Source organism: Salminus brasiliensis, chromosome 1, assembly GCF_030463535.1.
Source record: "Salminus brasiliensis chromosome 1, fSalBra1.hap2, whole genome shotgun sequence".
Taxonomy (NCBI): domain Eukaryota; kingdom Metazoa; phylum Chordata; class Actinopteri; order Characiformes; family Bryconidae; genus Salminus; species Salminus brasiliensis.
In genome coordinates, this window is record NC_132878.1 from 79,942,912 (window position 1) to 79,956,558 (window position 13,647).

Genomic DNA, 13,647 nt, shown 5'->3' on the forward strand with positions numbered 1-13,647 from the left:
TCTTCACTAATGCTTGTTTACAGCATAACTGCGTCTATCCTGTCAGGTATTACACCTCTCTCTGAGACCCTGTCTATTTAAGCCACTCTTGCACTAACTTTGCTTTTGCTTTATGTCCAAGCTGAACACAACACTGCTTCTCCCACATTCCAGGATGACCCCTGTAGGGTACATTGGTCCAAATCTGTGTGTGACCGCTTCAGCAGACGCGCTGGAACACTGGGACACTGTGACTGACCAGCCCTCAATTCCAATTCACAGTCTGGAACAGTAGGTGAACTGTGAACTCCAGCTGAAATGTGCAGTCACATAATGGAAGGGTCTTCACTCACGATGGAGCTAGAAAACCATTTAGGCCCTGAAGCCTCTTTTGCTGACCCTGCAGGAAGTACCTTCAGCTTCAAACACTTTTCACAAGTTTCACGACTGCCACTCACCCAAGTGTGAACACTCTGTCAAGCCAAAGAGCTGCAGGCCCAGAGCCGACACACAAACGCGAGTCAATACAGTCAAAAGCACACAAACAAACCAGACACACCAGACACTGGGGGAACTCTCAGCACGCAGCAGGGCCTTCGACACCACCCCACTCCTGCTGCTCCGTTTCAGACTTGAGAAGAGAAACACACACACGGCTCAGTTCAGGGCGTGTTCAGACGTGACAAACGGAAAACTAAACACTGAAGCTCGCAGCACTCACTTCACCCACCCTTCAACTAACCTTTCTCAGGGCCGCCAAAATCGATTGTTTGGATCGGAATTGCTAATTATTCAAACAGTGATTAGTCATGTAATTCAAGCATTTTTACAGCCTAGTGCTCGACTCAAATAAACAAATAAATAAATGTAGAATATTACGACCACCTGTCTTTTTACCTTCTCAGAGTAAATGGCCACCCAGCCCGACCTGCTGGAAGATTGCCCGCTGAGGTCCCCTCTACCTGCGTCAGACCAGCTGCCACCTACCAGCCCAACCCATCAGGCCCAACCCATCAGGCCCCCCACCCACCACCACCCATACCAGACCAGCGGCACACCCCCCTACCACTGCTACCTGTTTACTGACCATGTAAAAACCTAAATGGACTATTAATTATCTGCCACTATTAATATCACCACTATTAACTATCTGTTGTATCTGGTTTGGTCATTTTTATCAATAATTAATAAATAGTTCTGACCAGAGGAGGATGGGTCGGGTCCCCCTTGTGAGTCTTGGTTCCACCCAAGGTTTCTTCCTCCAGCTCTGAGGGAGTTTTTCCTTGCCACTGTCGCCGTTGGCTGCTCACTGGAGGTCTTTGATCCTTCATGTCTTATGTTATTTCTTTTTTTGTCTCTGTCTTTTACTAAGTACTAATTAATTAATTAAATGTAAAGCTGCTTTGTGACGGTTGTAAAAAGTTCTATACAAATAAATCTGACTTGGCTTTGGAATGAACTCTGCCCATTATATCAGCTCCACTGACCACATGGGAGCACTTTGTAGGTCTGTAGTTAGACTGTAGTCCTTCTCTTTCTCTGCATACTTTGTTGCTCTGACTTCTCTCACCCTGTTCCTCAATGGTCAGGTGCTCACAGGACCTCCAGAGCAGGTAGTATTTGGGTGGTGGGTTATTCTCAGCACTGCAGTGACACAGACATGGTGGTGGTGTAATAGTGTGTGTTGTGCTGGTAAGAGTGGATCAGACATCGTAGAGCTGCTGGAGTTTTATAACACCTCAGACTTCAGACACATCCATGACACACCACCACCATATCAGTGGTCACTGCAATGCTCGGAATGACCCATCATTACCAAATAATACCTGCTCTGAGGTGGTCCTGTAGGGTCCTGACCATTGAGAAACAAGGTGAAAGGAGGCTAATAAAGTATGCATTGTCCATAAGCATATCCATTATTAAAATGACTTGTGTGTGTGTGTTAAGAAAGTACTGGTGGCGTTTAGACAAGTGGAAAACCGAGGCACTGGAACTTGCAGCACTTCACCCTTTATTTTATCCTCCTTTCCTTTATCAGATCTAAAGAGAAAGTCTTTTTTTAAACCCCTCAGGGCTAGAATTGCTCCAACCACACAGCACTCCACCAGCAGCTGATTTCACTCAGATTACAGATGGAAAGCTGATAAGATCTTGCTTGGATTGTGTGGCACCTGGCCTGCTCTGAAAAGACACTACTGCTCAGTAATTCCTCGCATTTTCTCCCTCGAGATGCCTGAGGCCTCTGTACTGACCCTTTAATGAGAGTGAAGAAGCCAAAGGTCATCCTCTGGTCCTACTCCTGCCCAAGTGTGTGCACCACTGACTGCAGTCCATGGGGAATGTAGCACCTTTCCACATACACCTCCCTCTTAAAGCAGAACAGTGAGAGAGCGACAGCCACAGCATCAGTACGGTTATACTCACACTAGGGCTGCATGATATGAACAAAATAGTGTATTCTGAATATATTGCTGAATATTGCAAATGCGGGTGTGAGATTATAGTGTAAGAATACTACAGACAATAACTTCCTTCTGCAGAAGCCCGTTGGTTTCTACTAGAGCACACTATCCACAATTGAATTCAATATATTGCAGTAGTGCTTTGATGCAATCCATGCTTGATGCAGCAAAAACGAGGAGCGTCACCTCACCAGCCACCTCAGAATGAGGAAGGATGCTGGGAGGAAAAAAAACAAACAAACATATGGGCAAGACTCGGGATTCATCTGTCCAAAGCACATTGTTCCTGAAGCTGCTTTATTGACAGCAAGGGTTTCTCCTAGCACACCCCAGATGAAAATCAACGGTGTATGGTCTCTTTCTGATGGTAGATGCCATATGTTGACTTCAGCTGTGGCAGGAGCTACCTGTAGATTAGGATTGTTGGAGACTTCTTTATGCAGCTTGCGTTCTGCTCTTGGGATGAACTTGCTAGGATGGTCTGACCCGGACATGTTGGCAGTTACTTCACTTGTGAATTATTATTAAGACAGTGGATTTTTAAACCCTTTGCCAGACTCATCTGCATCTACACCCTTCTTTCTGAAGGCCTCCGAGAGCTCACTGGATCTCACCATGGTGAAACAACTCACTTCAACAACCAAGAGTAAACGAAATGTCTGAGGTTTAAATAAGACCGGCTCCTCCAAACTCCCCTCTAATGATGTTCTAATCATCTGCAGCTGATTCTTATTTTAGGCATTGGAAGTAGTAATAGATGTGGGGGTGTCCTAACTTTCTTCTCACACGAGAATAGTAGAGAATTTTATTAATTACATTATTGCTTACATCTATTACCTGGGCTGTCTCAGATTTTTCACAAGACTGTGGTATAATTTTCACACCACATCATCTTTATCTCACCATACTGTCCACCTCCAATTAAAACACACTCAGTATCTAAGCTGTTAATGGGTCAGACATTTCATATTTACTATAGTTTATTTATTAGTATGGCACTACTGTCCTTTTATCCATTTCTGTCACTGAAATGAAAAGAAGCCTAACTGTGTTTTGTTGCACAAGCATTGTTTTGGAACAAAGAGAATAAAGTTGAATTGAATTGAATTGAACTGAAGTTCTCTGCAAAGACTTAAACCATCAGTCAATTGTCTCAAACACTACACTCCCTAGCCTCTACCGTAAGCATGTTTTGAGTCAACAGTTGGAAACACACTAAAGCCAGGTTAAAAAATATCTGAATATTCCTTTAACAAATCATTAACCTGGATATGACGGGATTAAAGATTAGCCTACACTGTTACTGATTAAAATTCCATTCATTCAGTTCTTTGATTCATCCAAACATCCAGTGAACATCTGTGATCAGTCAGGAAGCCCAGTGCAGAGTGTTGTCAAGAACAACACCATGATAACTATTACCAATGACAAGTGCAGTCCTCATATACACACATATGGTGCACTACACAAAAAGGATCCTTTGGCAGGAGAAATAGTTTTAAATCTGATCAATAGTTCTAGCACTTCTCATTCTGAGATTGTGACAACACAGGAGAGTGTATAATGTATTATCTGGACGTTTCTGAAGAAACAGTGGTGTGGTGCTTAACGATTTTCCATCAGCAATGGAATAAGACACTTTCACTACACTTAAAGCTACATAGTCGTATAATCTTAAAATGAGAAATATTAGATATTTAGACTATATTTAGGATGTATTTCTTGCCTATATTTGGTTCAGAGCAGAAATCACTTCTACACATGACTAAATCCACTGTTTTAGTAAACTCAGGCAGTAACTGGAAACCTAACCTCAGCAGAGGTGTCAAATAAAGTAATACTTCATTACCTTACTTAAGTAGAAATTTTAGAAGGTTTACTACACTTTACTGGAGTAATTATTTTTCAGCGACTTTTAACTTCTTACATTTTCACACAATTATCTGTACTTTCTACTCCTTACATTTTAAAAATAGCCTCTTTACTTTACCTATTTCATTTGGGTTTGTTTTTATTCTGGCATGTCATCGTTCAAAACAAATAAACCATATCCCGATAAATTGTGCCATCCAGAAAGTGCGAATTTGATTGTGGTTGGATGAGAAGTATAAACATAAACCATCCTGACCCCCTATTGGTTTGTAAGCGATCCATCGACCTGCACATCACATCACATCACACACAGCAAGGACACAGCAGATGTAGCTGTGTAGAAGTATGAAGATGTCCGTAGAAGAGACTCAAGAGAACTCGAGTGAAATGTCCCAACTAAGACCCGCAATTACATTCCAGTAAAGCTTACTGATAACACGCCTCTCAAGTTTGACTTTATACATTATTACAATCCTTATAGACAACTACTCATCATATTCTCCGCTCCACAACACACTCAGTAGTACATACAGAAGGTCCTTTAATATATTCAATATTACTAAAATGCTTTCATTTTCAATGGGCAGATATGCAGCTGAAAGCGGTAGCCTAGTGCATCCCAAACATTTTCAACATTAACATCTTAATATAGCATTATAGTCATTATAGCTTTTAGAAAATGTGTTTTTGGGGAGGTGGGGTAGTGCACTATAGACCCCTGTGGCGCGGTCTAAGCTTTTGGCATTTGTTTTCCTTACATTACTTTTACTTTAGGTAGTTTTGAAACCAGTACTTTTATACTTTTACTTGAGTAAAAAGCTAAAGTTGATACTTTAACTTCTATAGAAGTCTTTTTAAACCATAGTATCTCCACTTCTACCTGAGGAATGAATGTGAATACTTTTAACACCTTGAACCTCACCAACAAAATGTACAAGATGTGAAAAGGCTGTGAAAATATTAATACGCTAAAGGAGTTTTGATGATCACATGAAAATCATAGTTTAATTACATTAATGCATGTAAAGTGCATGTGTACATTGTCAATAAAGCTCATTGCTGTTTAGGTTTGACAACTTATCTGATGGTGCACAAAAAAAAAAAGATATCAGACAGGGCAGAAAAAGAAGGGGAAAGATCAGTCAAAGGTCACACAGAGCGCACGTACACTTATCATCATGCTGCTCAGATTGTTTTGCTAGCAGTGCCCATTTCTGCTTTTTTTCAAGATCACACAAACACAGGCTTCAAAAAAGCAACATTCAGACTGCTGTACTAACATTGTTCTTTCATTGCACATATAATTAATCTGCTCCACAGGCGGACTCAGTAATAGTTAAAGGCAAAGTTAAAGTCGACCACCTAAAGTGTGAGGAAACGGCACTTGTTGTTGATTCTCGTGCTGTGGCTGTGAAGCTGTGAGCACGTTTTCATATCTACAAACAACATCAGTGACTGGATATTCACACTGTTTGGACTGTGTAATGCTGTTTCTGCAAATCCTTCCCCGAGGCACTTCAACAGACTGCGTTCCAAAGAGAACTCCTTTTGATGGCTTTAAAAGGTCGAAGTTGTGTAGGATCCAGCAGGAAAAGGAGAAAAGAATAGAGCCACTGTCTGCTGGACAGCTTTGAGTAAACTGTCCCTTTAAGTAGATGGCCTACTGTATGCCCGGTACAGTAATTGTCCTTAAAATCTGTAATACAAGGCAAAATACAAAGACCCCATATACGAAAGCAGTGTTACAACTGATGTAATGCATACAGTGGATGCTTACAATTGGCACTTCGATGCAAAGTAGAACAAAAGGATCTGCATTGCGTTTAATGCATTAGAGGCCACAACACTGTTGAGCTGAAAAAAAGGCATGCAATAGAAACCACCTCACAACAATGCACGTTCGCACAGTTTTACACACTGCAGCAGTTCATGGAATGTCTGAAGACACCAAGGACGTTAAAAATGATTTTAAATCAGTGTGTACGAAAGGGGTGTATAAATGTGTCTAAAGGTGTTAAAACGGTCTCCACTTTGGAATGTTAGAATTAATCATGAATGATCATAGTAATAAAGCATTTTGGCTTAAATAAAAAAAAAAATATGATCTGGCTATTTTTATACATAAAAATCCCCAAAAATGAGCTTTGTGTGTTTTTTCCATATCTTTAACTAGCGTTTAAATGGGTAAGTAGTTATCGTACCAAATTATGGACAAGTTTGATATTTCATGATGCACTAAACCTCAACCTGAATCAAAACTGAATCAAATTATGAGGTTAGAGATTTATCCCCTGTGTGAAAACAGTGTAATGTTTTTTGTCCTCCAGTTTGCATAGTGTTAGAAATGATATTAAACAGTAAGTAATATTGATCACATCCACACAGGGGACGACACAAATCAGTCTGGCTAGTATCATCAGTGCCAAGCGATTAACTGATTAGTAGTCAAGACTCCTTTCTCCTTTGGTTTCTCACTTCTGTAGTAAAACCCACCGAGTCAGAACGGTCTCTGGGAACAGTGTCCTGGGCTGATAAACACCATGTTGTGAAGATTCCTGGTCCCACAGGAACACGCTTTCCGCCTCTCAGGTCCATACATCCATGGGCACCATGGCTTCCTTTGAGCCGATGGGCGGCAGGAGGTTCTGCTCGCTGAGGAAGTAGAGGGGAAACTGGACCAGGAAGCCACGGATTTTCTTCAACTCCTCTTGAGCCCGGACGGGGTCATCCTTATCCAGACCTGGCTTGGCCAGGTAGCTCTCCAGCTCCAGGATGGTCCTCACATCACTGGAGGGCAAGCAACGAAACACCTGCAGGAGAGAAGGAGGCGTGTTAAAAAGGGAAAAAGATCCATCATATCTTCACTGTCATCTTAAAAAAACACTATATGGAGTCTTTACAGGGGAGAAGGAAAACTAGTATCTATTTAATTTAGATATAATAATGGACTGGGACACCTGCTGATTTAACTTCCGAAACTTAAGAGTATTTAAAAAGAGTTAATCCTGCTTTTGTTGGAGTAACTGTTTCTACCATCCAGGAAAGGCTTTCTACTAGATTTTGGATATTTGCTTTGATCACCACACCATCCCACCTCATCCAGAGAACACTATTTCATTGCTCCACAGCTTAATGCTGGGGGGCCCGAACCCCTTCTAGCCCAAGCCTGGTATTAGGCACGATGCCAATAGGTTCATATTTATCTGTTCTAACGAGTCCTATTCTATTGGCAATTCCTCCCTACAGGCAGTAGACACGATGTGTGTGTGTTACTGAAGATATGTCTAAATGAGGTATACAGTCTCTATCCTTGTAACATCATGTGCTAGGGATATTTTGACCCAGCTAAATATAGATCAAATGGGAGGCAATTCAGGCACAATTTGACCAAGTGCTAATTTTGTCATTTGTGTTTAATGCAAGATGCTTGTCATGGTACTATATCTACAAAAATGGAACAACACTTTAGAAAAGATGCAACAAGGCAAATGTCTGACCTTTTGGTAGATGGATGCATTACGAGCAGCAGTGGTCATCCACACCTCCTTGTAGAACTGGTCACTGATTGGGTCGGTGACATCTATGCTAGGGTCGGTGTTAGCTCCCAAAATCATCCTGTTTAAGGGGGAAATTTTATTTATTTACACTGAGAAAGAGCCTGGCTGAGTCTGAATGATGTAACGAGAACGGTCTGTAAGCAACACTGTAATGATGAGAGTTTAAGGATAAACATCAGCAAAATGTCCACGGAACAGCATCAGAGCTGACTGATAACTAATTCTAAAAGCATTAGTGTATAATAAGAATGTATTAATGATCTACCAATATAATGTACATTATTGTTCATGTCTTTGAAAGTATGTGTATAGGTTTAGACCCCCAAAAAATGTATTCGCAGGGGAGTCTGGGGGCTGGACATGTCACTACCTGAAGCATTCCAGACGGAGGTGCAGTCCGAATTGCCCTGCCTGATACTCCTGTCCATCCATTACAGATGTCTCTGTCTCTGTGTCCTCATAGATGACTGCAACCTCACTGTCCCTCTTTCCCAGCATACTGCGGTCATTGATGTTAGCCGAGCCTGAAAGAGCAAAGAGCAAGAGAAAGAAGCTTTTATCAGCAAGAGTGAAACCCGAGTGGGTGATGTGCCTGGGTGCCAAGAGGATCACAGAGAACAAGATGTAAATATGTGGAGGGGCATTCACTAATGAAAATTAATATTCTAACCACGAAGAGACCTTTATATCCGCAGACTGATTCATTACACGTGCCACAGCTGAGTTACTTCTAGATAGCCCTGTCATTCACAGTCAGTTGGTGTTGCGGATGTCCATGTAATATAATATCAAAGGAATAGGTGGCGCCATTTCACCATTTATTACCCAAAGCTCTACATTCAGTGCCCAAAAACACTCTGCAGTGTTTTTTTTTTTTATTGTAGTCAATACTTAACTTAAATCCATATATGAAGTGAAGTGAAGTGAATGTAAGACAGGCTACAACTCAGGCTACAATATTAGATTTTTCATAGGCATTATAAGCAACGTCATTTACATCATAAAGCCCTTAACAACAGTAAGTGAAGTTAGCATCTTTCTGCAGGCCGACAAGTGCCTGTCAGGTCTGCTGTTTCAGCTACTTCACTGGTGTTGTTGCATCTACTTACAGGTAATTTGATATGTAATGAATGCGATCTAACAAAGCTCAAAATGCACTGATTTTCATTTTGTTAGTGTTAGTAACTCTTAATTTTGACAAGAAAACATTAGAAATACAAGTAACATATCACGAATGTTCACTAATACCTTGTTTAACAATAACAGCAGTAATTGCTTATTACTTGCATGCTCATGGAAAAACAGAGAACATCCAACAAGAACAAAAAATGGTACTACACTAACAGCAGATGCCAACATATATGCAAGTTTCAAGGCACTTTGCTATTAGTTAGAATTATCAGTCATAATTTTAAGATTGGGCCAATCATTTTATTATTAATACGCAAATAATACAACATTTTTATCACAGTAACCTATATATAAAACACACATCCAACAAAAGTAATTAAAGTTCCATTACAACTGCGGAGAGTCTTCCACTTACCAATGATGACAGTATTGTCATCTGCAATAAGCATTTTGCTGTGGACATAGATCAGCTCTGTAACCAGCTTGCCCTCCAACTCCGAATGAGTCCTCAGGCCTCCAAACGAGATGTAATTCATCCACTGATCTCCCACTGCAGAAACAGGGAAAAAGAGAGAGAGAACTGAGGAATCCAGTGTTACTGTCATCACTGTAAAAACATTTATTACATTACTTATATTTAACTTGAACTCTGTTAGAGAAGATGCTAAAACTTGTTTTCAATCCATCATTTTCTGCTGATTTCAGCCTGACATTATTCCTGAAGGAAAGCTTATAGCACACGTTGCTCAGTAATCTCAAACAGCATACCTAAAGAGTAGCAGCCACCATCCTCAAGCTTCATTTTGTCTGTACTTCTTTCATTGTTTCATCAAGCTGTTTTCCCTTCACACTGCCCCGTTTTCATTAAACTGCAGTATGAATGAGGCCTAGCTCATTAGCTATTCCCAAATATAGCCATTAGTTCTACCGAAGTTCCTAATTGCTCTGGCACACAGCAGGGATTCTAATGAACGCAGGGCTACACTGTGGCACACACTCGCATTCACATTTCTGTATGTGAGCAGGGGTTCTACAGCTCATTATTGTCACCACCAGAGATCGCAGTATGTCATACAATGTAAAACAAACAAGCCTATTTGAGTTTTCTTCACATACGCCACACAATTTGTGCATCACAGTGGATAACAACACCTACTTCCGGGAAAGCACACTATGCTACACCGATAAGAGTTCTTGGGGGGAACTTCATTCACTTTTCTGTGTAACATGATTCAACTGCAAGTTGCTCTTGATAACAGAGCCAGACAAACGCCATAAATGTAATTTGTGAATTATGTATGTGGTGGCTATAAACCTCCATCTGTATCGGCCATGTAGAGCAAAGTACCAAACCTGTCTTGTTTGATCACCAGCATTTAGTATAAGTAGGAAAACTGTGTAAACATGACATTTGGCTGAACTACTGCTGTAATGCATGCAGCTCATTTTGTATACAGACCACTTTAAAACACAGAGGAAGACTCCTGTGCTCCAGCAGCGGTGCAACAAAACACCAAAAAGCTGCTGGATAATTCACACATGCAGAGAAACTCCACTCCAGCATCTCTCCCACAGTCAATGGATGCATATCTCTTGCTGGCTAACGTACAACCAAAACCACAACCGCAGAAGAGATGCGCAGGCAGGTAATATGCAAAAATGGAATGTGGGGAAAAAATAAAAGAAAATAAAAAGACAGAAACTTCAAAGCTTAAACGGCCAAAATGAGTCTCTGTAGCTTTGCCCTACCACTTCTATTTTCAATGGTAATAACGCAAAAAAAAAGGATTTATCGATAAAACATAGATTAGTGCAGCTGTGCAGAAAACCTGCCCAACCTGCTAATGTCCATTTAAGGTCATCTTAAGCACGAAGCCACAGTTGCAGTTGAGTAACAGAGCAGGTTACATAACAGGAAGTTCTTGTTTCTCTACTGTTGCCTATAGTGTGTTTGCCACATAGGCAGACAGCTTGCTCTAAAAAGAACAAAACCATATTACACACATATATTCATGTCTGAAATATTACATTTGTGCCTGATCCCCAGTTTGAAGTATTTTCCCATCAGTCAAACCATGTAGCTACGGAGCAGTTTCTAATCATGTCATATCAGTTCTCGTATTTAATCCAGTCTTTAATCCAGAGTTTAATGAATCAACTGGCATATAACGTTTTAAGTAGTATTTCAAACGTAGATATAATATACAAAGAATATGTTATAAATTATAAACACTGTACAAATCTTATTTGCAGCTACAGGAAACGACTAATGAAGGTGATTGCTGCTATCTAAAAATGCTTTTTAGAATTATAGTTCATTTCTCTGAATAAATGAAAATGTTTCGCGCCACAATTGCGACAAAAGTGGGACCTTTCTGGTGATGTCACCATGCAGCCTGGTTAGACTGTTCCATTTGCATGACCAACAGGCTACTAAGAAATAGTTTTCAAAAGACAGTCCTACCAAGGACCAGCCCTACCTTGGCTGCAGTCTAGGCTTTGGAATACAGTTAACAAATTCTGAGGTGTTTAGGAACATCTCATCTGTTTAACCTCCAGTAAATGCCTCCAAACTCCTTTGGGCAGCACATCATCCTTCATCAAGATAATGATCCCAAACATACTGCTAAGGTAAAGTGAGTAAAAAATTTAAAGTACTTGCCAGTCCACAAATTTAAATTCAATCGAGCATGTGTTCCATATGCTGAAGAGAAAACTTACAAAACAAGCAAGAACTGAAGATGGCTGCATTAAAGGGTTGGCAAAGTATCACTAGAGAAGATCCTCAGCACCATGGACGTGTCTATTAATCACAGACTTCAAGCAGTCATTTCATGCAGGAGATATGCATATCTTAAATTCACCTTGATAAGGGATTACCTTCTTAAATACGCCTTGCATATAGGCTTATCTTCTTAAATTTGCATATAGCCACTTGCATATTAGATAATACCCAAATGATTTATATCAAACTGTTCAGAACAATCACAGCTCTGAGACCTAATGTGACCTAGAGCACTGAATAAAGAGATACTCTGACCCTAAACTTGAAAAATTAAAGTCTAGATATTCTTCATATTTCCTGGGAAAAAAACATACCTTTACTCATCTGGATGAAACATGTGAAACGTGAAATTTGTGGTTTTGCCAGAGTCTTTAACTGGCTTTAGAAAAGTAGTGGAATGTATAAATAAAATAGTTTATAAATGGTGAGATGGTCAGTAGAGGATGGACACACATATCCACCAGTTAGACAGGGAAAGAGCCAGATACAAGTATATCCACTCATATTCACAGCCTCGTAACTCCGGATGTGAGTCACGTACGATCTGGCAACGAGATGCAATGGAAATGGTGTAGTGTCCAGAACGTTAAGGAAGGGTCATTGCTATGCACAAATTCACGGCATGGCAGCGGAGATAATCTCCAGGTTTTATGAAATTTAAAAACATGCACGTGTACTAAAGGGCTACAGCCACTAGCAGTAGTGTTTTTACTCAACATCTCACATCTACATTACACAAGTGGACACTCACAGCAGGAAGAGGAGGGGGAAGAGGAGCAGACTTTTCAATCAGATGTAACGTAGCAAAATACTGTGTGCCAGCAGCTACTGCAGCCTAGAAATATACATGGTTATGAGGGCCAAACTAGCAAAAAAAAAATAGCACAAAGAAAGTGGTCTCAATGATTTTACTTTGATCATAAGTGGATACATTTAGTAGAATTATTAGTGGAGTTACATAGTACACATAGTACACATTCTGTGGCTATTTTTCTCCTCATACTAAATGTATTTGTTGGACATAAATGGGTTAAAAAATGGATTATTCAGTTCACCCAAAAAAAAAAAGGAATTCAAGCGTGGAAACACTACTGGGTTTGTGAAGCTTAAGAAGTTGACATGACTTCAGTAAACAGGCAAAGTAAAAATCATTAAGCACTGGCGACTGACTTACTCTCTTTCCTCAGCTGGGATATGATGGAATATTCTCCTCGAACCATTGTCCTGAGGAAAAAGCAAAAAAAATAAATAAATAAATTAAGAGTTAGACCAATAAACCTCAAATCCCTGAAGTCTACCAAAGTTCCTGGAACCGCATATCATGGAACTGTTTAACCCTCTGAGCCCCAAGCCATGGCTGGATGCGGTTTTCTACTTTCACAGTTAAGCTCACAGTAGAGCTGCAGACTCATACTTCAGTCTAGAGATGCAAAACACATTTATTCATTGAATAATATAAAAAACGCAAAGCTCTTATGGACTTAAACAGCAACACATCATAGAATTAACTGGTCTAGAGAAGGTTGCGGAGCGAATAGAGTTAGAGTATAGACATGATTTCCACAATTTACAACATGCAGTACACTGTCTGTATTTGCATAGTTCTTCTAGATGTTTTTTACAGGCACCTAAAGAGGGCAGCAGAAGCTGCATTCTGCTCACTGCAGTCTGTTACGGGATGTTTTGCAGGATTAGATCATTTGAAAATGAAATATTTGTAATTGGATCCAAAGCGAAGATACTGATTAAATGAATGCCAACTAAGTGGCACAGAAACTAGAATGTGTTTGAATCTGAGTGAGCCTGTGTTGCAGAGTCCTCTTAGCAGCAGAGGTTAGCCCCTTCACTGACCCTAGTGGGC

The 13,647-nt window shown here is 40.3% G+C and overlaps 1 protein-coding gene across 2 annotated transcripts in view; it reads right to left on the reverse strand.

Moving 5' to 3' along the window:
* Positions 1 to 5,290: 5,290 nt before the first annotated feature.
* pld1b (phospholipase D1b) overlaps positions 5,291 to 13,647 on the reverse strand; it is a 57,666-nt gene continuing 49,309 nt past the window's right edge. For both annotated transcript variants that reach the window (XM_072690521.1, XM_072690513.1), the window contains exons 22-26: positions 12,961 to 13,010; positions 9,417 to 9,551; positions 8,241 to 8,394; positions 7,811 to 7,928; positions 5,291 to 7,123 (exon numbers count right to left, since the gene is read on the reverse strand). In XM_072690521.1, the coding sequence (XP_072546622.1) occupies positions 6,899 to 7,123; positions 7,811 to 7,928; positions 8,241 to 8,394; positions 9,417 to 9,551; positions 12,961 to 13,010 (682 nt within the window). In that variant the 3' untranslated portion in view covers positions 5,291 to 6,898. The remainder of the gene's footprint in view (positions 7,124 to 7,810; positions 7,929 to 8,240; positions 8,395 to 9,416; positions 9,552 to 12,960; positions 13,011 to 13,647) is intronic.